The 24,510-nt window shown below is 31.5% G+C and overlaps 1 protein-coding gene across 5 annotated transcripts in view; it reads left to right on the forward strand.

The window, feature by feature from the left end:
• The window catches only part of LOC126978790 (DENN domain-containing protein 1A-like), a 50,534-nt gene that overhangs the window by 5,069 nt on the left and 20,955 nt on the right, over nucleotides 1-24,510 (forward strand). The window contains exons 5-15 of one of the 5 annotated variants that reach the window (XM_050827864.1): nucleotides 384-641; nucleotides 1,461-1,562; nucleotides 2,193-2,305; nucleotides 2,894-3,002; nucleotides 3,501-3,689; nucleotides 4,863-4,895; nucleotides 6,642-6,748; nucleotides 8,153-8,348; nucleotides 11,493-11,870; nucleotides 15,827-15,916; nucleotides 16,299-16,442. In XM_050827864.1, the coding sequence (XP_050683821.1) occupies nucleotides 384-641; nucleotides 1,461-1,562; nucleotides 2,193-2,305; nucleotides 2,894-3,002; nucleotides 3,501-3,689; nucleotides 4,863-4,895; nucleotides 6,642-6,748; nucleotides 8,153-8,348; nucleotides 11,493-11,870; nucleotides 15,827-15,883 (1,542 nt within the window). In that variant the 3' untranslated portion in view covers nucleotides 15,884-15,916; nucleotides 16,299-16,442. Of the gene's footprint in view, nucleotides 1-383; nucleotides 642-1,460; nucleotides 1,563-2,192; nucleotides 2,306-2,893; nucleotides 3,003-3,500; nucleotides 3,690-4,862; nucleotides 4,896-6,641; nucleotides 6,749-8,152; nucleotides 8,349-11,492; nucleotides 11,871-15,826; nucleotides 15,917-16,298; nucleotides 23,350-24,510 lie in introns of those variants that run through there. The other 4 variants (XM_050827861.1, XM_050827863.1, XM_050827865.1 and 1 more) reach the window with 4 other exon arrangements.

Raw genomic sequence — 24,510 nt, forward strand, 5'->3', positions numbered from 1 at the left:
CTGAGACAAGACAATATGCATATTAGGTATATGTACATGAAGAGATTAGATTGCTTCTTTGTAATGAATAAAATCAATAAATACTAAAGCAATTTAAATAAAATCTTTCATGAATAGAGAGGAGCTATATTTTATTTTTGACAAATTAGAGATCCCTACGAAAATTACAATAATGTATACAAAGGTATAAAAAGTAACATAAACAAGTCATTATTGAAAGCACAATGCAATGACTACTATTGATGATATAATACAGCATATAAGCTATATTGTATGATATATATTGATTACAGATGCTAAGTGAAAACCATTCAGAAGTCTAATAATATAATACCTATAAATACTTTCTATATTTTTTTTGACTGTTTCTGATTGTATTTTAGTGCAATCTCACGGAATATTTTAGCGCAATAGACACAAAATGTATGGCAGGTCTGTGGGCGGCATTGCTACATGAGAGAAGAGTAGCAATAGTAGCCTCGAAGCCATCTCGTCTCTCGGCTTGTGTGCAAGCCGCTAATGCAACATTGTTTCCGATGACATGGCAACACATCTTTATCCCCATTTTACCGAAACATTTGATTGACTATCTCGCAGCGCCAATGCCATATCTTATTGGTGTACCTAGAACGGTTAAGGAGGTATGTTCGTGTGTATTACTTGTCTTTTAATTACTTTAAAATTACAAAACATTACCAATTCCAGTATTTTATTCTAGTATTTATTTATTTAACACCAACAAGACAAACACTAATAAATTAATATTATTACAATAAAAAATAAATTCTAAGTGTTGGCTTAATTATAGGTGTTACACACATTTCAAAAACATAGACACAAACAAATATTGAATTAAATTGAATGAATAAGTTATCGGAATATTTACAATATGAATTAAACATAAATGAATAAGAAATCAATAACATTTCATAATAATTAAAATTATTAAATTTTCACAATTATATAAAACAGACATAAACTTATCAGTAATTATTAATTATTTGAATAAAATATACTTTTTGCCTATAATTTACAATTTTTTTTTTATGAATATGAATGGAATAAATTCCGTTTAAATGATGAAATATTGTCTGAAAAAATATCAATATCAACTTTTTTATCTTTTTCTTTTACATTTCTTATGTGATAATTTTATTTAACGTAAGTTATATTTAATATATATTAATATAACTATATATTATATGATAAGTTGAATTTAACGAAACATAATGTAATATTGCTTATATTCTGCTTAAAAAGAGACAGAAGAAAGGTTTCTGGTTGTTTATATTTGGGTTCTACCATTTACTACTATTTATTTTTGTACATTCTTGCTTCTACCTCTTATACATCCGTCTAAAAAGGATACAAGCTATTATCTAATATCCATATAATGTCATCAGGTCAAGTCTGGTTTCTGAGAGATCTTGCTTTATAAATACATTTTGTGTATTTCACAGATGACACAGGGGTCTGAATTAGCCGACGTGGTTATATTAGATGTTGATGCAAATAAACTTGATACACCTTTTAACGATTTGGAAACTCTGCCGCCTGAATTGGTAAGTTTTGCAGACCACTATTCTCTTCTACAATGCCACTCACTATGAATTTTTGGTTCAACCGAATTCTGAAATCCTGTGGTACCTGTGATTTGTCAACATTTACACAATTAAGTGACAAAACGGACACTATATCGTTTCGCTAATTGTCTAGCGGAATTTATTCCTTATATTGGTTGTTCGGTTTTTGCCCTTTTGAAAGTTTCGGCATACCTTAAAATCGTAAAACTAATTGTTTATGGCTGGGTTGCATACAATCAGCAGTTATAGTTAAGTTTTAAGTCAAATTTAACGTTAACAGTAACACTGACTTTAACATAGACTGCGGAATTTGTAACATCATCATATTCCTAGGCAAAGTTAAAAAGTGAAATATCATGTCAAAATCGAATATTTATTTGAAACTTTTGACAGGCTTGTTAAATATATTTTAAAATAAAATTTAGCTATTTACATTAACAATAGCTTTAACAATATTTAAGATTGGACGGTTACGGTTAAAGTTATGACATCGTCTAAAAATGCTTAAATGGTGCAACTCATTTTTTGCTTAACCGGTACTTATTTGTTATTGCTAAAGTTAGTTGGTGCATTCCAGCCCTAGGTATACCAATAATTTTTCAATTTCAGGTTGCAAGTTTGAAAAAAGCTTTAAGTGATAAAAATGCACTAGGTGACACCGTCTCAAGAGCATTCCTACGTGCCCTAGTTTGTCTGATTGGCGGATACAGGGATGCTATAAGGTATATATAGAATAGTTGTCTATTATTGTTATATTCAAATAAATAGAAAATCATTAAAAGTTATTACATCTTTCAATGATATTATGTAAATCTAGGTGAGAGGCACAATTACAATTTCAATAGGATCTTATTTCTGTAAACATATTGTGTTAAAAACAGGGCATCAATTGAAGAATAACAGAATCAATCAATTCTTAAATTAATTAATAAAACTTTTACACGCATTACACGAATTAATATCGCGAACCATATTCTAAAAATTGAGGATTATGAAAATAACCTCGGAAGGAGCCGAACCACAAAGTCTTTGCACGCTTTAAAAAAAGCCGTTAATGTATTCTAAACTTTCGCAGAGGTTTTTTTTTATATCCAACTAGTTATATATCGCAGCGTAAAAGAAAAATACAGTACAAAGTTGTAGATTTAAATATCTACCGTCTGTAATACTATATTAGCTTAGTAATAGCACAGAGTATAAAAATAAGAAAATGCTTAGTAATTAATTAATTTATGAAAGTGTGTAAAAATTTAAGTTTTTTAAAGTATTCTTATACATAGAATTTAATAGAAGATTATTGCCTATTTTAGAATCGAGAAGGGTCAGCTAATAACATTCAATCCAGAGGCTTTTGTGAAAACTAGAAAGAACATGCAGCCATTCTTAAATAAAATACTGCAGTCGCAGATATTTCAACAGGTAAGAAAATGTTTTTATTGAAACAGATTATATGTTGGAATCGCTAGGCAGAGAATAAGGTGACTGGAATGCTTGGCCCCGGAAGTTTTGGGAGCGAATATTAATTCTACCCAGATCTAGGCGTAGTCTTATCTCTGAGAAAACTCTTTTAACCGACTTTCACGACCTTTGCACCGTTTCTTTCTGGTATTTTGCACCGTTTCACTAATTTGGCCGATTTTTTTTTAAAACAGTGTGTTATTGTTAGGTGATATCCCTCACTTCTGGGATTAATGTAGATATACCAAGACATACCCAGATTTAAGATCGATGGGGTACTCGGCCCGTTGGCTCGCTCGGACGGAACCCGAGTGGCACGGTTTCGAGTCTCGCATTGTTTATAAATTTTGGTACAATTTAAATTTGCAAATTTTTATGTTGCTGCAAACCCGCTTTATAACACTATTTTTATTTCAAAAATATATATTATGGGTACGTTAATAAATAAGCATGTATTAGTTTATAGATGAAAGGCTGGAACTGCTAAACTCTGGAAGAGGTTTTAACGACGAGTTCGAAGTGGAATGCAATAACTATGCAGATAAATTGAATACGGGCAGTGGGCAGCGGCTTAAACAACAGTATCGAGATTGGGCAAAAAATGTTAAAAAGGAAGGTGGTGCTTTTTTCAAGAACGTTAAAAATAAGGTTAGTAAGAAGCTGCCAAGTCTGTCCTATCAGATAAATTCAAATTGTAATACACAACAGTTAACTTTGATTTAGTTAAATCTGTCAATTGACGTATGTGAAGAAAATTTTGGTTTATATGCATTTGTTTAATGCCGTTTTGAAACATAAACGTTGTAATTTTATAATATGCCAATATAGCTAAAGGGATAATTCCGAACATACTTCATTCAAAGTAATTACAAATGTCGTTATCAGACAATTTTTATGTTCCAGGACAATACACTTGTACATCTTATTTTACTAAATAATGGATGGTTTCCAGGGATTGTAAGGTCCATCAAATGGGACATACCATTCACTGAGATTTGCTTACAGTATAATTTCGGCTTTAGTCCGAACATTGTATCGATCTGTTGCCAAGTCGCCAACTGCACTAAAGAGACTTCCAGTATTGTCATATTCGTTACTACGACGTTCTCCCAGGAGATAGGCAGAGACTACCGACCTCCCATGCCATGGTCCTCAAACAATTCCCTGTATTTTTCCACCCGCAGTTCTACTTTCAGAAAGCCTAAGTTCCGCAATCTTTAGGATTAGCTAGGATAGATTATTTAGGATAGCGTTTCAATACGTGATCCTTGGTGATGAATATTTTGCCATAACTATCCGCAAAAGAGACGAATTATACACTAACACGAGTTGGATTATTCCGTTACTAAAAAACATTAAACTGATGATAACCAGTAAAATCACATGACATCAATAACATTAATAAAATCAAATGAGACGTATCCAAAATTTTGATATTAAACACTCCATTTGTGCATTTATTTGTTGTATATATTTTTTATTTGTTCATGCTTTTAGTATGAGATTAGAATGTCTAATTGATCTCGATATAAAAAAACGAATATCGAAAACTTTGAGTATTTTAATAATACTTATTTGCCTTGATAAAGCACTAGTATGGGCGATGGGCTTTCCAATATAGTAATCTTTAATTATAGTATCTATAATAATATATTGATATCGTTTATCATTGCTATATAATATATATTATAGTAGGATGCTAGTATTAAAGCTATTGGATAATATGTAAATGCAGAAATACGTGTTTTGTTAATAGTATATGCATACATGCCTTAACTGCTCGGAGTTACCCGTTTTGTTTTAAAATGTGAATATTTACAGGCCAGTCCCGCTGTCCAATCGGCTGTAAAAACGGTGAGTCGATATTGAGTGCACGGTTTCTAAATCACTTTTTAGTGGAATGTAACTTTTAATAGGGGCTCATAGCTCACAGCAATAGAAGATTGATTTTTCAATTAAGCTCTCATCCTGTCAATATTAAATTATTGCATACTTCTCTAATGTCAATGAGTCCTAAACGTCTGTTTTTAAGGTTGTAATGTCAATCGAATGTTATCCTGCAGACAAACTGTCCAAACACTTTATCGGGGCTATGTTTGCTTAATATTCTTTCTGTAAATGAGTAATAGTATAAATTAATACTAAACGTAGATGCCTGTTTTAAGGATAATCTCGTATAGTATTTTATTATTACATTTGCTAAATTTCTGAGCGCGTTTTAACTTAGGCGTTCAATGGTAGGTACTAGGAAATAATATCCAGACATAGCTTTAAGCAATATTTTTCTGGCAGGCATTAAACAAGTTTCGTGTTCTTTAAGTTTCTTATTCATCGATTCTGTAATATTTCACTTCTTTTTTTATATTTCAATCTATGAACTTCGAGCCAGTCGAAATCAGGGCTTACAATATAAAAGCCTATAATACTTCATAGATATATTTTTTCTCATGAAATTTTATTCCACGCAGGGTTCAAGAGTATTTATTGCATGTATTGTATTTTTAATATGCTGCCGATGCTATTAAACATTTATTTATTTCTGTCCATATTAACGTATAAAATTGCCTGCTTCACCTTTACTCTTTTATTAAAATCACCATTATCATTATTGATAACATATTAATGAACTTTAATATTTTAATCTTAATATATATAAATCTCGTGCCACAATGTTTGTCCTCAATGGACTCCTAAACTAATGAACGGATTTTAATGGTGATTACTTCATGGAGTGCAGTTTGGTCCAACTTGAGAGATAGGGTAGTTTTTATTTCGATTTGGGACCCATAAATATTTTTATTTTCAATATTTGTTTTGTATGGACATATTTTCTATGAGAGAATTTAGTGACGCACGGTTTGACAGTTCCACTGTGAAACAATTTCATTCTAACAACAGGGAGCATATTTACGAAATAATTTTTGATGTTTTGAAATATAAAACAGTTGTTTTTTTACTATCTACAGAACAACGTCTGTCGGGGCAGCTAGTTATATTATAAATTACATAATCATAAACGAGCTATTCTTGGCCGTCACAGAGTTATTCAACCTCATTTGTCTGTGTTAGCCGTTCTTTGTGGTATTTCTAGATTGTAGTGACATAAAAAGGCGCGAACAGTAACCTTGAAGGCTGCCAACGATCTGCCAAAGAGTCGACCCACAATATGATTTTGCCCCACTATTTGTCAACAAACCATATCTTCTTAAATATAATCTCCCAACAGAAGAACTACCCAGAAAATATAAACATATTTTTTTTACTGATAAGTGTAATTTATCGATGAATGAATGTTCTGTCATATTCATCATCAATATGCAAGTTATAAATCTCTACAATAAATATAATTGATTATAATGAAAAGGTCTTTCATTTAATAGGGTCCGAACGACACTTAAAATCCAGCGTCTTATTGTTGTTTTGTAACACGTAATAATGATAAAAGATTTCCTGATCTTGTTTGTTCACACATTTGTACTTATTCTTATTTACATTTAAAATTCATTTCAACCGTTTTCCATTACTAATTGGATGGTTACAAATAATGTGTCTTCAGAGACGCATGAAATTATAAATTTTAAGTATTATTTGTTTTTGAAGGTTCGTCAAGGGGGAAGAAATGTGAGATCTGCAGTGAGAGATTTAAAAAACAAAATCCCCAAAACGGGGTCACGCCCATCCTCTTCAAACACTACTGATGAGAACAGGTAAAAAGAAAAGCTTTATTTTCAAAAAAAAAAAATACTGACATGAAATCATATTTAAAATAACGATAAACGCGATTTATCCCTAAAAAATTATCTCAAATAGAAATTTCTGTCTTCGTTAGCACCGACTCCAAAATTTTGTAGAATATAAAAAAATGGATTAGAGGTCGGTATTATTTTTGTTTTATTTTTTGGTAGTTTAAACTTATATTTATGAGTATTAGTATTCAGTATCATTAGTAGGTAGTTATATTCTTGGGTGACGCGTCTCATGATAATTGCAGTAACCTAGTGGCTACATGGTGTTGTTAATTGCCTGCCTGTCGGATTCATAAGCAGATGAGTTTAATAGAACCCCTTAAATTGCTTTGGCTATAATTTATAATGGGACTCTCTTGATACTAACCGTGAAATTCTTATTATGATATATTTTAATAGAATTTATATTATACTTATTATTATTTGGCCCGGAAATGCGTATCTGTCAGCTAGTGTATTAATATTCAAAATACTAAGGAATTAATGTGGCTGACTTGTCATTCAAATCGGATACAGGTAACCCCACCCTTCCAACGGGGTCAATCATAACATTAGTAGATTTATAAAAAAAATCTTGGAATCGTCACTATAAATATTACTTTTAAACTACTGAATCTACCATATGTTCAGAAAAAGAAAAGCTCGTTAGAAAAACATACAAGAAACTCAACGGCCACTCTTTTCAATCAAATAGAGTATTTTACAATGGCTGTAACATATAATATGTATTTAAATAATAATATTTCAAATATTTCATTAAAAGTAATAAAGAAAAAACTGTATAAATATAAATTATCGTACATTGGATGCATCAATCAACCTTTAGAGCTTGGATTCGTTTTAAAAGACATATCAACATTAACTGTTCGTAATAAAAGGCATTTATTTTCTCAAAATTGATTCCTTTAGAATTCTTTTTGATGTCATTTCAAATATACTTACTAGATACTACTATCGCTTCGGAAACAAATGGCTCTTTGATAATGAAGAAGCGGCGCAAGAGACACTCCCAGTATTCTTTTTTTGCGCTCTTATTAATGAAAATGAGTATTGCTATAAAAATATTTGACATTCAGCTGTGGAGTAGTAGGATTTACGTCGGAGCCATTTTTTAATAAAAACATTTAAATTTATTTATAGATAATGCCTCAACAGTGGCTGGGACTTTATTATAAAAGTGTATACATTTACCCTAAAATCTATTATTATGTATATTATGAAGCCTACTAGAATTAGTTATAAGCAATCCCTTATTTCTAGTGTTATAATAATGAAAATCACTATTAAGAGTATCAAAAGCAGAAAATAGGTCATCAGCGATAAACTAATTTAATCTAAAATTAAAACGTACTTATTCTGCTTTAGGTTCTCATGCAGTTCGGCCACACCGCTCTCGTCAGACTCGTCGTCATCGTCGACGCCGATCCACGGCTCACCCCCTCTGGAGCCGCCACCTTCCCTCCCCCTTGATCTTCTCCCAGAGATGGAGTTCCTTTTTACAAGCAAGCGACACGACATGTTTCCTAACAACACGCGCAATGAACCAAGCTCTGAAAATCTCGTGAGTAATAATGCACTGTAGCCAAACGTTACGTTATGTTCAAGTATGCTTTAAAATCCTAGTTGACTCATAAAAAATATCGTTACGAAAAGCGTGGTAACAGGAGCCCTATTACCAAAATCGAAATACGAAGTTTCCGTTGACTGGTCGTACAATTTCCTATTACGATAGTGTTTCGGATCTGAAGATCGATACGAAGTTCGCGATAAGACATTTTGTCTTTCGTTTACCTTATTCCCAAATTCACGTTACATTTACTTTTTCGTTGTTTGACATTATTATGATCGTAACTACTTCACTTATGGTTCCGAAACGAAATCCGTCCGCTCTATTCGGATCCGAAGTACTTTGGTAATAGGATTTAATTCGAAGTTAGTCTTTCTTTCGTTTCGGATCGAAAGTTCGGCTTTCGATTTAGGTAATAGACCGCCTGTGACGAAACAATCTAGTTTTCATGTGAATATGCTTAACTACTAGTTGGTTTATATTTTTTAAACATTTGCAGTTTCAAAAGCAAGATCAATAACAAGTAGCTCACTCTAGTTTTTGAATTTGATGTTTATCGCTAATATATTTATGAGTATAATAATAATAAAGCACATTCGAACATATCGTACATCACCCTTAAATCTAACATTAATTGTTGAACTAAAACTTTCGACTTTTCCATTATAAAATAATTTAGTTTAGTTAATTGAATCTGTATTTGTTTTGCAAATGATACTCTATTTTTGATGATCTTTAATATTCTATTTTTGAGTGATCAATTACCCTTTAAGAATATAGAACTGAATACGCATATTTAGTGCCTATGTAGTTATTGACTCACCATGCACAGTGAGCGCAGTATTTGCAACATACTAATACAAACAATACATTTCTTGATTTAACGCCAAACAAATGTTAAATAAGAAATTCATTAGAGTTGAAATTATACGATAAACCCAATATATTTATTGTAAGGCATAATTTTCAAATTCTTAATTATAAACCACGGACTAGGTAAAAAAATAAGGACTCCATGTCACCTCACATAACGGTGTAGCACCAAAACAAGATGATTAACGTGTAAATACATAGCCCCACGCACACACTTACACTACTACAGGCCGATAGGTAGCCATTATGAGAATTGTCATCGTCTGTGACAGATCAGTTTGCGTCTCAATAAAATATTTTTAAAATGCCGTCGTGCGTTGTGATACTATTTAAGTATTTGTAGCCATATATGATTATTTAAGAGAGAAAAAATTGTGTAACTAGTATCCCCCGTAACTGCACACACACACTAGCATAACGGTGCTTCACTTGCTAATATCAAGGCGCGGAGTCCTTCTTTTTTTACTCGTCCGTGTTATAAACATGAGTAGCAAACTTACGTAGCCTTACTTAACACTGAAATAGTTAGTTACATGAACACTGATATAGTCAGGTAGTCATTTGAATATCAAGACTACCAGAGCAACCTCACAAAAGGCTGTGTGTCCTCGAATGTCTTCCTATACCTTATCACGTCTTCTTTACACTATATTACAAACGATGAACAAATAAGAACAATAAAACTCGATAAAAAGAAGTTCGACGGCACGTGTCGCTATCTCAACGATTATAACAGTATTTAATTTCTAATAAGAAACCTCATAATATAATTTATTTGTGAATACTATGCTTTGCAAAACTCGAAAAAGCATAGGAGTGTAGCCGGTCTTTTATATGAGTCCGGAATCGGCAATCGAGTTTGAAACCCAGTATTTCGATACTAGACGAGGCATTAAAGGGAGTGTTGTCGACTCTTGGACAAAACAATTGACCAATCAGAACGCTCGACGTCTCACACTGCTAACAACACCCGTGACATTACAATGTCACTAAAGCCAGGCCGTTAAATTGTTATAAATGAAGTTAATTGACAATCTAACGTTTAATTATAACATCGTTAGTGAAATTGTAATATCATGGCATTGACAATATACATATGACATATACACTAATACCTATACAATATTATATTGATTCTCCTGCTTAGGTTTGATAAGCGGCAAATGAAACATTCCTGGATGAATTTTGATGGACTTTTTAGATTGTTATAATCTATATATATAAAAATGAATTGCTGTTCGTTAGTCTCGCTAAAACTCGAGAACGGCTGGACCGATTTGACGAATTTTGGTCTTGAATTAATTTTGGAAGTCCAGGGAAGGTTTAAAAGGTGAATAAATGGTGAAAATGCTGCTAAATTAAATAATAATTCCATACATAATTTCTATGAGAGAATTTATTGACGCACGGTTTGACAGTTCTGCTGTGAAACAATTTCATTACAACAACAGGGAGCATATTTTACGAAATAATTCTTGATGTTATGATATATTATTGACAAATTAATAAAAAACATTATTTTATTTATTATAAACAGAACAACGTCTGTCGGGTCAACTAGTATTAAATATATTCTTAAAGGTTATTCGATTAATGGAAAGGTTGTCAGTTGTACATGTGTAATGAACGTGTTAATAATTAACCAAGTCTCACTAATAAACGGAAGATTTAAGAATTAAATTTGGCTCTTGGTAACAGATGCAGATATAACGCTTTATTCATTGTTATTGAACTATCATTGAATAATCTGCAAAATCTTAATTATTTGAAATATATCAGTATTTTAAATGTTATATTTTTTTTGTAGTATAATGAATAAGTACATTTTATTCATGTAAAGGTATTTGTTACTCAAATTTAAAAGTGTTGATTTATTCTCTTATATATAATTGTATGCTGTGATCTGCATCTGAGTTTCATGAGTCATTGATTGAAAACATTGGTTAAAGTAACATAATATTGCCATATAAATAACATACCATTCCCATTCATTGTTTGCTACTTCCTGTTGTATTTATTTTGTGCTTTTTGTTTCATATCATTTGATACGTATACATATAGAAATGTAGAAGTAAATGTTGCCTAAAGATGTTGAACCATATATCTCTAACAATTTTAATACCGTTTAAGTTTTTAATGTGCCTAAACGCTTTGCCTTTCCAAAGCCGTCTCGTTCATGCTTCTCACTGTAATGTCGATGTTGTATTATGTAATTGCACGGTTGTTCCTAGGTGCACTGGCACATTATCAAAATTTTATTTTCAGAAAACAATGACACAACAAAACCCACCCCGCTTACCAAAACGCCCCGCAACCCCAGTCCGATACCCAATAATATTTACGAGGAAACTGGTCGACCTCTCTGACGCTCCAACGCCGCCGCCTAGGAGTACTCAAGCGCCATCGACGCCGCATTTTATTAGTAACATCGTCAAAAACGACACGCCGGCGGCCGAATTCCATACAAGCACGATTCGCTTCTCAGAAGGCGGCGACAAAGCCAAGTTGAAACTAACGCTGTCGAATAAAAAGACACAGTCGACTAGTAACAGCAATGGCAACGTTGTTAGGCTACCAGCCGTTATTGTTCCTCGACCGGCCGCGCCGGATCGACCTTACGCAGTCAATGGGAAAGTGCAAGAGGTAATTGTGGTTTGCATATTAGCTGTCATTGCAATCATATTCATTTACCTTAGAGATGACGATTGATATTGGATTGCACTAACAAATATTTATCGTTGCTCATTATGAATATGTTTATGTAATGCAAACGTATCCATTTATTCTTGAGAACAAACACAGTACTAATAATATTATGGTTTCGGAATAACCACATAACTCTATAAGCACTGATTTTCAAAATAACATGGGGATTTAAAAATGACTTTTTGAGGTGGTCCGTCGGCTGAGCATCTATTTCTTTGATGGATTTCACATAGCTTTATTATTATAACAGGTTTTAATGTTTATTCTTCTATTGTAATTGCTTAACTTTATATTCATTTATCAATTTATAAATGCATGCACTAATTATTTTAATTGTAAGACTTTCTTTAACTTTTAATTTGCATGTTGCAGTGATAACTAAACGCTATGACAGTACCTATATGCGTAGTTCATTAATAAAAATAAATACTTTGACTACATTTCAAAAACAACAAAACTTAAAATTTTGCAAGACCGTGTGTTTGAATGATACTCGTTTAAGTTCAAGTACCTACTTGTCTTATGTATAATTTTTAGCACAGGTATTTTAATATTAAAGTATTGTTTTTGAATGCGATTTAAGTAAATACATAACATTTTTCATGATATTTCACAGCTAAAATTAATTTATGTGAGCGTTTAGAAAGCCCTGTTTTCTAGAATAACTAACTGCCTTATGATATTGAATTATTTAAACTTTTTTTTCCTTTTCATATATACTTTTATTGAACTTATAAAAATGCTATAATATCACATTATGACGTAAATTATCTCAATGTCACAAAAAATCTGCAGCCCAATGTGATTATCACAAATATTAATAAATATTAAGTCTAGTAATATATTTAGACAAATTATAAATTGTTTGTGATATAATATATATATAGTCGAATGCATAAAATGCATCTTAAATATTAGTGGATACCTTAAAGGTATAATATAATAATTCTATAATATAATAGTTCTTAATTGTTTTTGATTGTGTACGAAAGAGGGATACATATGTAAATTGTACATTAATTATAAATATTCATGCATTGTTATAAAATAAATTAATTTACTTTATTTAAAGTAGTTGCTACGTTAACAATGCTTGTTTACCGATACTTTGAAAGTACATATAATATAGTCTTATTAAAGTACTTAAATGCTGTTTTCTAAATAGTATGACAAGAATATACATTTTGTACTTTTATACTAAATTTTTAAATAAAATATTTAAAATTCCTCACACAAGCTTTGTTTGTGCAGTTGGATGTATCTTTTTTTTAAATTCTTAAATAAATAAATTCCCTTATATTTACAATTTTGTTTTATTTTCTTGAATTTGGACCGAGTACCCAATTAAAAGGTTTAATTTTAAGTATTTCCCGACAAAATCAAAATAATAATGTGTAAGTACTATTCAATTACCCAAGCGGCTAAGAACGCTCACATAACATTAATTTAAAAGGAATAATTCTTAAAACCTTTGATTTTTGGAACGAAGTTCCTTACGGCAGGCTTGGAGGAGATAGGGATTTTGCTGCGGGACCGAACTGAAAAAATGTGATAGTAAAACCGTAAGAAAAAGTCCGTGGAATAAAACCGTTAAATGAGACGTGCGCAGGCGCGACAGTCGTATACACAAGCGAGTAGTGTATAATACCTTTCTCTCTTTTTTTTCTTTCTTTCTTTTAAAGAGACATATTTTGTTATTTTAATTGATAATTTAGATTTAGATTTTTTTTTCTTACGTAATTTATTATTTCCTAAAATACTGAATTTCCTAAATACTTTCCTGTACTTAAATAAAAACTAATCTGCATCTTTAAGAGAAAAATCAAGAAAATCTACATAAAATTGAACACCATTTTTTTTACAAATTGTGTTGATTCTACATTAGCCGAAGGAACTTCGTTCCTACCTGGTGTCCCACGACACCACATCTTTAATTTTTTTTTGAAGAATTGAATAACAAAGATTTTGTAACGTTCCGTCCGCGTGCCATTTCTTGATTCTTCATAACTATATTTAGAGTTGTTGAAATCTGCATTTATTCTATCATTTCACATCATATATTTTGTGATATAAGATTATTGCTGGTAAGTAAAACATGAAGGCATAGTATGGTAGTGTCCAATTAATTTGGTGTATTTCTTCTAAAAGTGTGGATTGTATTGAATGGATTATGAAGAATAAAATTTTGAATAAAAAATATAGCGTTAATATATAAAGTCTATCAAAACTTTCTAGTTATATAGCTCTAAAATATAATCCAAGAATAATTTTATTTAATACCTATAACAGAATTACTATGATTAAATTATATACTGTAATCCAACTGTAGCCACCATTATTTTCTTTTCTAGATTCAAGTTTTCAAACATACCCTATTATTTCGAATACAGACGGGTGACAAAAGTCAGCTCAATTAAAATGGTATATTTTTCTAAAATTACAAACCTGTGGAGGAGTTTGTTAAAGAATTTATCTTAAGAATAACTCATTTCTTACAGTAAAAAAGATGCTCATACTTTCTGAAAGTAGCTTCACTTTTTACAATGATTTTAAAATTCCTCCAATCACAGATAAAAATAAAAATAATGAGGTATGTAAAGTAATGTAGGTAAAGAATTCAATAACATAAACACAGATTTGATTGACTCGATTTTCACCAATGTTTATTGAGAAAACAAACACCAGGCATGCCTTTGCCACACATGCATTGTCTAAAAGTTATACTTAGCATCGTGTTTTGTTATGTGTTTACATCAAGTAGTCCGCGTACAGATATTTAAAAACTCTCATAATGTTAACAAGCATGTTGATTGAGCCGAAGACGCAGCTCAGAGCACCAGATCATTCCTGATGTTAGTTTTCGTTGCTCATTTTATTTCACACATTTTAATTCACGAACCACCATTCACATGTGCGGATTTAACTGCGGTGTTTCTTTGGCATCAACCAAAACTTATTTATCTTCTAAAATAAATATTGCCTAAATTATGCTTTATAACATGAGTGATCAGAGAAAGTCCCGTTATAATAGGTACGGTACAGCTAGCAAAAAAAACAGAAACAAGTAGTTTGAAACAGTTGTTCTAGTTTAATTTAAATTCTAAAATTCATATGAATTTTGTATTAAAACATTAGTTTCACTGTATTTCAACACACATTTCAATTTTATTTATTGGTATCGAGATGCTACTTAGTTTTGACATTATGTTACACTGTGTGACTTTTGTGTTGGAAAATATATTTTCCAGATTTAAAACTTTTTAATAAATGATAAGAATCGTAATTCTCTTGCTACAAAATATAAGTTAAACCATAAACCAATACAGATATTAAATTTAAAATTTAACTTTAACGTCTCCAATTATATTTAATAAATCGAAATGACTTCGATTACAAAGAAAAGTGCGCTACTAATAAAAAATTGACCTGTATTATTTATATTATACATTGTTAATAATGCAGTCTATTCATATAGTGAGTATCTCGCACAAAGGGACTTTAATTATTCTCCACTGATATTATTTAAAAAAGAAAATAATCCTGGAATGACTATTATTAATCAAACACAATGTTTCTTTAACATTAAAATTCGCCTCCTCAGAGGTAAAAAACATTAATATATATTACTAATGACAAAATATAACATACTAATTTGCATCTAAATAATATTGAAATTATTGCAAAAATTTTGTGGTATCTGAATTGGAAACGTCATATTATATTTTATTAAAGAATTGATTGTTTCTGTGCTGAAGCAGATCTTTTATATTTGAATTAATAAAAATTGTGTTCGTATTTCAGTATAACCTAATGTTGCGACATTTAATACAAATAAAAAGTTACAAAATTTTCGTAAACCGTACATTCGCAGTAGACGATTTATTATTTTTCAGAAACTGTACAAACCGTTCGTACGCGACATAAGAAATGGAGAAAGCATTTACTTTTAGGCAACAATATACATTATATATTCAGTATTGGACGTAAGTACTGTGAGTGTTTTAGTGGCTAGTTTTGTGATGTTCTTGTTTGCGGTTGCTAATCTGGTTTTTTGTGGCCCTGCATGTTTTGTAATATATATGTACTAGATTCCACTAACAACACGAATGTATTTTATTACTAAATTTATCAGTTTTAAATAGTTCCATACTCTTTCCACATTAAACGCCGGATTTCCACATTAAACATTCGTAAATTGTAACAAATTCTACTTACATTACTGAATTCTGGTGTTTTTTTTATAGAAATAACACATACATCTCCATATATTGTTTCAAAATTTTTAAATTAATGTGGAATCTAGAAATATCATGTAATCTTCGCCATAATATGTAATTGGTATGTAATAAATGGTTTTATTTACAGTCTGTTAGCTCTGATGAGGATCTAATCAAACTAGACGATGCTTCGACTTATGAAGACTTTGATCCGCTGAAATGCCGTGACACTAAGAAAACAAATGAAAAATTAAGTGCAACCACGGATAGTGCCCTATTGCACGAATACGGCTTAGATTTCAGTAGTTTTTGCATGAAGAGCTCCAACACGATGCAAGGAACTTCGACGAGTGTACCTAAGGGTTGGACAACATTTAATTGATGTTTGTCTTACCTACATAGATAATGGGCCTCATCTTAGCAAAGGTCGTAGCGAAAAATGTAGATTCGTTGTAGTCCGTTGTTGCATTTATAAGTTACACCATTTTCGCAGGATTCTAGAGTCCTGTCTTGTTTTCGAGTGTGTAAGTGTAAAGTCTAATTACACTAAAGTTTAAACTTATATATTTTAAAAATTATTGCAATCCAGTAAAACAATACAAGGCTGAACCATAAAATCCATAAAAATACAAAATAAAATTTTATAAATCTGTTTTTTTTTCAACAAATTCGGCATAATACACAGTTTTCAGTGATTATATTATTTTTTGCTCTCAAATATACAACAAGCAAACTGGGAGTTTCATAAAGTATTCTTTTCGCGTCGCACTTAGGTACTATTTAGCGATACTTGATATTATCTACGCACTTTTCTTCTGTGTATCAAGAACGAAGTTGGAGAAATTGCCTATCTAAATTTCGATCCATAGTTTGATTTTAAGCTTCTTAAACAGTTCTTTCACGATCAACAAAACGAACCAAACATCCGACCAGACCTCATAATATCTAAACTAACCCATAGTAATAATCGTTTCTTTAATCTTTTAACAAGTGGTAGGTTTTACACTGGCTTCATTCTCTATTGTTAAGCAGTAATGTGCAAACATTATTGAGTTTAGGTTTGAACAGCGCCGCAGCCAGTTAAATTGATAGGCTTAATTTGACTCGTCACTCGTCAGTGCAATCGTGATGCCTGCTGCATGCTGAGCGGTACTGCATTGTAATGGACAGGGCGTTTCTCTTACATTTAGGTCTTGCTCATTAAAAATCTAAATAGTCACTATCCACGCCGTCGACTTTAATGTGGGTCAGGAAACAACTTCATTTGAAATGTTGAAGTCTTTGTTACTTCGTGGCTGTATGGCGAGCGTGCTCTGGCATAAGTGCAGTCGTTTATAATGTAGCTTATATTGTATGAAAGCGAGTGAGTTCTTGTCACAGCCTAGATAAGTAGATAAAGTCTTCCAACACATTTTTGATCAGTGTAATAGAATATCCGTGTCTTTTTTGAGAATAACATTATAAATGCAACAACTAACTCGATTAATTTACGTTATATAATTATTACAATTGTTTGTGATTTTAAATTACACTCGAAACTCTAATACCTATTTATTACGCATTATTTATATTGGTTGATAACTGTACATTATGTTACATACTACCATTAGTTTAGTAAATTATATTTAACTGATATTTTTATGTTTGTATATTTGCAATTGTGTAAGTATTAGCGTTGAATAGGAAACCTTGCTCTAGTGATTTGGTGATAGATATTATATTATTATAAATTAATCATTATTATAGGTAACACAGAAAACCCTTTTTGTTTTAGAATAACATTTCTCTGTTTTAACTATTTTACTCAATTGTCAAAATAGACTGATTATCTAATACCAAACACCCATTGTCCTTACGAACAAACAAGTAGTGGTGTGATTTATCTGCTTTACCGTACGCACACTGAAGTACCGTCGTTTAATATGTGTTGCAAAATATCACACACCACCATCTAATGCACCGATGATTTATGGCGCCACGGAGGACATCGAGTGTTTGTAATAAGCATTATACACAGAACAGCGAACTATATCACGACTCTAGAAGGAGTGCCAGTTCTCTGCACTGTGGTAATAAAGATATTGCATATTCTTTATTCAAACTTTCATTTATTAATCCATTTTTATTCATTCTTCCTACTTTTATTAATGTTCTTGTAATCGTAATGTCTAATGTCGTATGTATTTAGTTTGATTAATTGAATTTTATTGAAGTATTAGTCTTGGATAATTTATGCGTCCAGATAGACTGCGGTAGCTTCGAACTCTTCGAAAAAAATAGCGGCTAACTGTTAAACTCACGCTCACGTATAGAGAGTGTAAGACGTAGCTGTCATGTACACTTAAGTAAGAAACCAGGCCTGTTGTCATCTGTCTGGCTCTATCTAGACGTATAAATTATCTTAGGCTAAGGAACTCTTTCACATTGTCCAAGTAAAGTGGCAGATTGTCGCAGGCTAGATAAATTAATGGCTTCATAAAAGCTCCATATATAACAGATTGCGTTTCACAACCACTATATTTAATTTCTAGATTACTTATCTGGCAGATCGGTCTAACAACCTTGCACTCAATAGTTCCGTTTGACGGAATTAAAATATTAAAAAAACTGTTTTTTATACGAAATAAGGTAACACAAGCCTAATAGCTTTTAACGCCTAAATAGCACTTCTTCCACTATTTTCACAATAAAATGAATCATCACATAATTGTATTCCGCTTTCTTGTAACGAAATTTGAGAATGTCAACTAATCAATAGCCAGTAGCCTTTCTAAATTGTCAATAAGTCATAACATAAACTAACCATGTGCCTAACAATATAGTAAAGGAGCCCAAGAGATTTTGGGATTTATTCTAGTGCGTCAGAATAACATAATAGGGACAAACTTGCACCTTGTGAAGTACTCCCAACATACCTGACCCCTGTGTATAGGGTACGTCTAGAGCAGCCGATCAGATTACAAAAAAAATCGATCCTTAGAACTTGAACTCGAGCTCGTCAGATTGATTTCTCGATTTTTTTGCAATTTCAGAAATCAGTCATAACTTATGGTCATGTCCAGGAAAAAAAAAAAGAATTTTTTCCTATTTTCTACCCCTTCGTTTGGTCACCCTTACCATGCAAGCCGGCAGATTAATATTTTTCCATCATCAGTAATACGCGGGGCGCATACACTATTAATATCTGAAGCGCTTGAATATTTCTTTGTGACTGCTTTTTACATTGTTGTACACGCTCCCCCCACCAGTGACTGATAACATATCATATAAACTTTTTCTTTCTAGCATCTAACCTACACAATCCAATAGGTGCCCACGACGCTCGAGTAAATCCCTATTTAGTCTCTTGGGCTCCCCTATCATTATGTAAATTGACATTTTTTTTGTCAATTACTTTTCACTCTGTCAGGCGATCCATCAGATAACTATGATAATATCTGCTACTACATCGATTCTATAATTAAAATGGCCCTTACCTGCTAGATAACACTATCTATACATTGTGAAACGCAAATGATGTATTAATTCGATAGGTAAGTAGCAAGTAGCCTATCAGGAACTTTACTTGGACATGGTGAAACAGCCCCTCAATAATTTAAATGATTTATTTAACCTCGCTCCTATCTTATACAATACCTTTGGTGTGTGTTTCTTACTATTCGAGATGTTGGTGTTTGAGCATTGCCAACTGTTTATTTTTGAAGTTATACTTCATTAGGCGCGTTTTGAAAAAAATGATGAGTGAAATATTAAGATGCGCGCGCATCACTGTAACACAAAAGTAACAGGTTGAAGTTTGTTCCTAAAATTTTCTGACGTTTGCGTCATTCGTTATTTTTTTTGGTTTTTTCGTCCATTATTAGGACAGCCAAAGGGTATGCAGCCGTATTATATTATTTAATAATTAATTGTCAAAGCCATCTTTGCAAGATTTTACAAAATCGTTCTTTCTAAAAACACAGAATAGCATGAGGAATAAATAATTTTAATGATTTTTACTTCGTTAGGCCAAATAAGTATAACTTCTTGCGTGCAAACATAAATACACACACACTTTTTTTCTTTTATTAATTCGAGTGTTATACATTTAAATAATACTTTTTAAAGGATTAAAACGCGTCTAATTGTAACTTTGTTTTTAAATTAGATTTTGCGTAAACGCTACATTTTTACTATTATTTTAGCTAACCCGACACTTCGAGACCTTTTCAGATCTCGTTTTCAGGGAGATTGCAGTTGAAATGATTCATGATAGTATTTGGCATAGTTCTCATTAAGAAGCTTAGCGCCTTTTATTTCTACTGTAGACAGATGATTTTGCCAAAAACTTTAATTTTAACTTTTACACAAAATCTAATGTAACAACACAGTAACAATTGCACTCGTTTTAATCCTTTAAAAAGTGTTTTATTTAACTACCTATTTGTTGGTATTTTAATGCGAATTATGAATTGACTCATTTAAAAGACACGATTTAGAGTATATTTTAGATATGATGACGTCATATTAATCGCCAACGCCTGTGGCGTGGGTTGAACCTTATATTTTTTTAAATAAATTTTATTATAACAATAATTGTAAAGCTTTATTATTTTATGTGTATATTCTATGGTTGATAGATATTATAAGTTTCTCAAGGCTTGAATTAATATGAGTCTAGTATAATTTTACCTTGTTATATAACTGTTCATTTTAATTATTGAATTTGAGCTCGTTAATGATTTTGTTTAATACTTTTGGCGAGATTAATTATATTTATAGGAAAACATAGGTTAAATCACAGTAACAGAAACAAATAATTGGCGCGTGTATTCTTCCTACCCATTTATCTGACATTGTACTCTCTCATACTAATGTCAAACATTTGCTGCCGGAGGGGGAGGGGGGTGTAATTGTTGTTGTCGATGACGTCACATCATCGCTTTTTATGGTGTGCAAAACAAGCATCACTAGGATTGGTGTAAAAGTGTTGTGTTGTCATGCTGATTATTATAATCAAAATGATGAAAAATAAACGAATGAATCTGGGAATAGTTAAAAAAGTATTATTTTTCTGGCAGTACTGTTATAATGACACACAAAAACAGATACTACAGATCTATTAATAACAAGTCAAACCGTAACAATGAAAACATCAAAAACAGCAATAATAGCACGAAAGGAGGATGGCGAGAATGGACCCACATAATTTAAAAATTAAGGATTTCATATGCGCTAAGATATGGGAGTCAAAAGAAAGAAATTATTATAATTTATTGAAAAATATGTAATTTTGCTCTAACGGAACGCTTTGCGCAATTGACATCAACAAACAAACTATCGAACTATCGATACCTACCTACTAATCAGTAGTAATTCACAATAAGATTATTATGGTTTTTTGATACTAAATGAGTAGGTAACTTCTTTAAAAGTATTATACCTGTTCGAAAAACAAGAATCCTCAATTATTAGCACTTTTTGCTTATAACATTAACTATCCCACTGCTGGCTCACCTTCCACACACACACACACACACATATATATATTATCTTTTAGCAGACAGTAATTAGGCATAGACATAAGATACAAATTATTAATTGAACAATAGATATCGTTTAATAATTTTAGGTTATATTTTACTTATAAGTATATATTTTTTCTCCCACTTTTTCGACTTACTTACGATTTGCTTTTTTCTTAGTTTTGTTACGTTCGACAATTATTAATAAGTTTCCATGATGTACGCCACTTCTTTCAGTGGGTCCCAAAATACATGCATACTTGCCATCCTTTTCATACCAATCGTACTAACCCATCAGGATGAACTCGAGGGGATGAAAGGGGAACGGGAGGACACGTTCCAGCGAGGTCCGGAGATAATGTGGCCTTGTAGTACATTGTTAACATTATAAACACACAAGTAATATAACATCAATATTAGTTATAGATATCCTAGGACCTAGATGGATGAATGTATGACTCGAGTATCACGCATAGAAAATAAATAATTATATAAAAACATGCCTAGATGAAGAGTTTTTCAGAAATGGAATCGGATCCAGATATTCAGCCATAATGGTTTAAATGACTTTTGTATTAGTATTTCTGGTTCAATCAAACTACTGTATCAATCTCTTATATATAAATAAAAAGTTACAATGCTTTTAGTAACAATACTAGGTATAATATAAGATAAATGCAACACTATGAGGTAAATCTCACAGCGTGTCTTTATGTGAATTCCTTTCTCCCTTCTATTTTTATAATTACATATATCTTTGTAAAAGTATCATTACCAGGTTAACGAAAAGCTATGTATGTAAAAATGCTTGCAATACAAGTATTGCATTTAAAACTTCTTGCAAGAAAAGTATTGTATGTATATTATTAAAGCTTGGTTTTAACATATACCCCCTTATTCATAATGGTCCGCTAACTTTAAAAAAACCGCTTAAGAGTGTTTTTTCTTATTCTGACTTAGGTCAATAGAAGGAGACAGAGTGAGAATTAGCAATGCTTTAAGTTAGCAGACTATTATGAATAAGGGGGATAGATGTTAGAGTGCCTATAGGGGCTCTTAGCAACAAGTGCCTAAGCTATTTACGCTCTTATTAAATTATCATATTGTGATGGGAATACACTGATACAATATAAACTAAACTGATCCAATAACAACATTTTTACACGAAGGTTCGCGAAGGATGCTAATGTTGATGTATTTTCATCTCGCCTTCAAGTTAATCTCAAAGTATCTGAAGTTTTTACTTTAAACAAATGAAAAGATATGAAGTGACTGTTATTACGAATGATTGACATTAGTATGAACTCATTTATGAGTATTGAATAGTATCTATTTGTATAAGTTGAAAGATACTGTATCGATAAAGTTTTTTTTTAAATAATTGTGTTGAAGCCTATTTATTGCCCCAAGTTTTGGAATACATGTAGGATAATATTATAGGAGCAAATTTCGTAAAATATCGGCCAATATAATATGTTAATATCGTAAAGGAAGTACAACTAGATAACATAAGATATTTTCACAATCAACTTTATATTTATATGATAATAATTATTGAAATACAAAACAGAAAGTTGTTATACTGTTAATGGATATATTTAATTGTTAATTTCAATCTACAAAATTCTTTTTATATTACACATCTGTTAACGGAGCGCACAATTAATAGACAATTAAATGCTTATTTTGTTACTATTCATATTTTTTTTGTTATACCTTACAAACCTTTTAAGATCATCCTGTATATTAATAAATTTGGAAGTCTAATTTAAACAATGAATATTGATCTTTAGGTACTTGAAATGGTGGAAATTTTCATAACATTAGGCAATTCTAATGTGGCATGTAAAGCGGGCTTGCGAAATCTTATGAGGTTTGTAGCAATAATTGTCTAATTTACAAAAATAAAAAAAAATAAAAATTTATATACCTAAAATAAATAGTTTCAATTTATTAATTTTATTTATACTGAACATTTTAAAAAATATAACAAAAACTGTATACATATGTGTACTTATATATACCTATATCTGTACTTGGTAGGCACATAGGAAAACTTGAAGCAAAACCCCAACAGCCTTTCAAATAAACTTGGCAGGTATAATAAAGTTTTACTTGAGAATAAACCAAGGCCTATGACGAATACAAAATGAAAATTCAAATCTATTTAATTTTGGTTTTATGTAAAATCAATGCTTTTATTCCTGCAGTTATGAAGTGGGGTAATTCCGTACTGCATCTGTGCTGGGGAAAAATGAAATTAAGGAGATAAAAGTAATTCAAATTCATATATTTTTATTCTAAATAAGATATGATATCACTTTTTGAAAGGCAAAAACTACCACCCATTCCAAAAAGAATGCCTCACACCTTAGAACAACGTGCGCAACGAACTCAGCGGGCTTCTTATTTTCTCATAAAAAATATGGTTAAAGTAATATCGTACAAGTAAACTTATTATTTAATAGCCTTTTTTTTATGATAATAAGAGACGAGACGAGCAGGACGTTCAGCTGATGGTAATTGATTCGCCCTGCCCATTACAATGCAGTGCCGCTCAGGATTCTTGAAAGATTCAAAAATTCTGAGCGGCACTACAATTGCGCTCGTCACCTTGAGACATAAGATGTTAAGTCTCATTTGCCGAGTAATTTCACTAGCTACGGCGCCCTTCAGACCAAAACACAGTAATGCTTACACATTACTGCTTCACGGTAGAAATAGGCGCCGTTGTGGTACCCATAATCTAGCCGGCATCCTGTGCAATGGAGCCTCCCACTGGAGCCTGAGGGCAGTCACTCCATTCCCAATCTGTGGTTTCATTAAGAAAGTCATTTATGCTATAGTAACCTTTAC

This window comes from Leptidea sinapis, chromosome Z (assembly GCF_905404315.1).
Source record: "Leptidea sinapis chromosome Z, ilLepSina1.1, whole genome shotgun sequence".
Lineage (NCBI taxonomy): Eukaryota > Metazoa > Arthropoda > Insecta > Lepidoptera > Pieridae > Leptidea > Leptidea sinapis.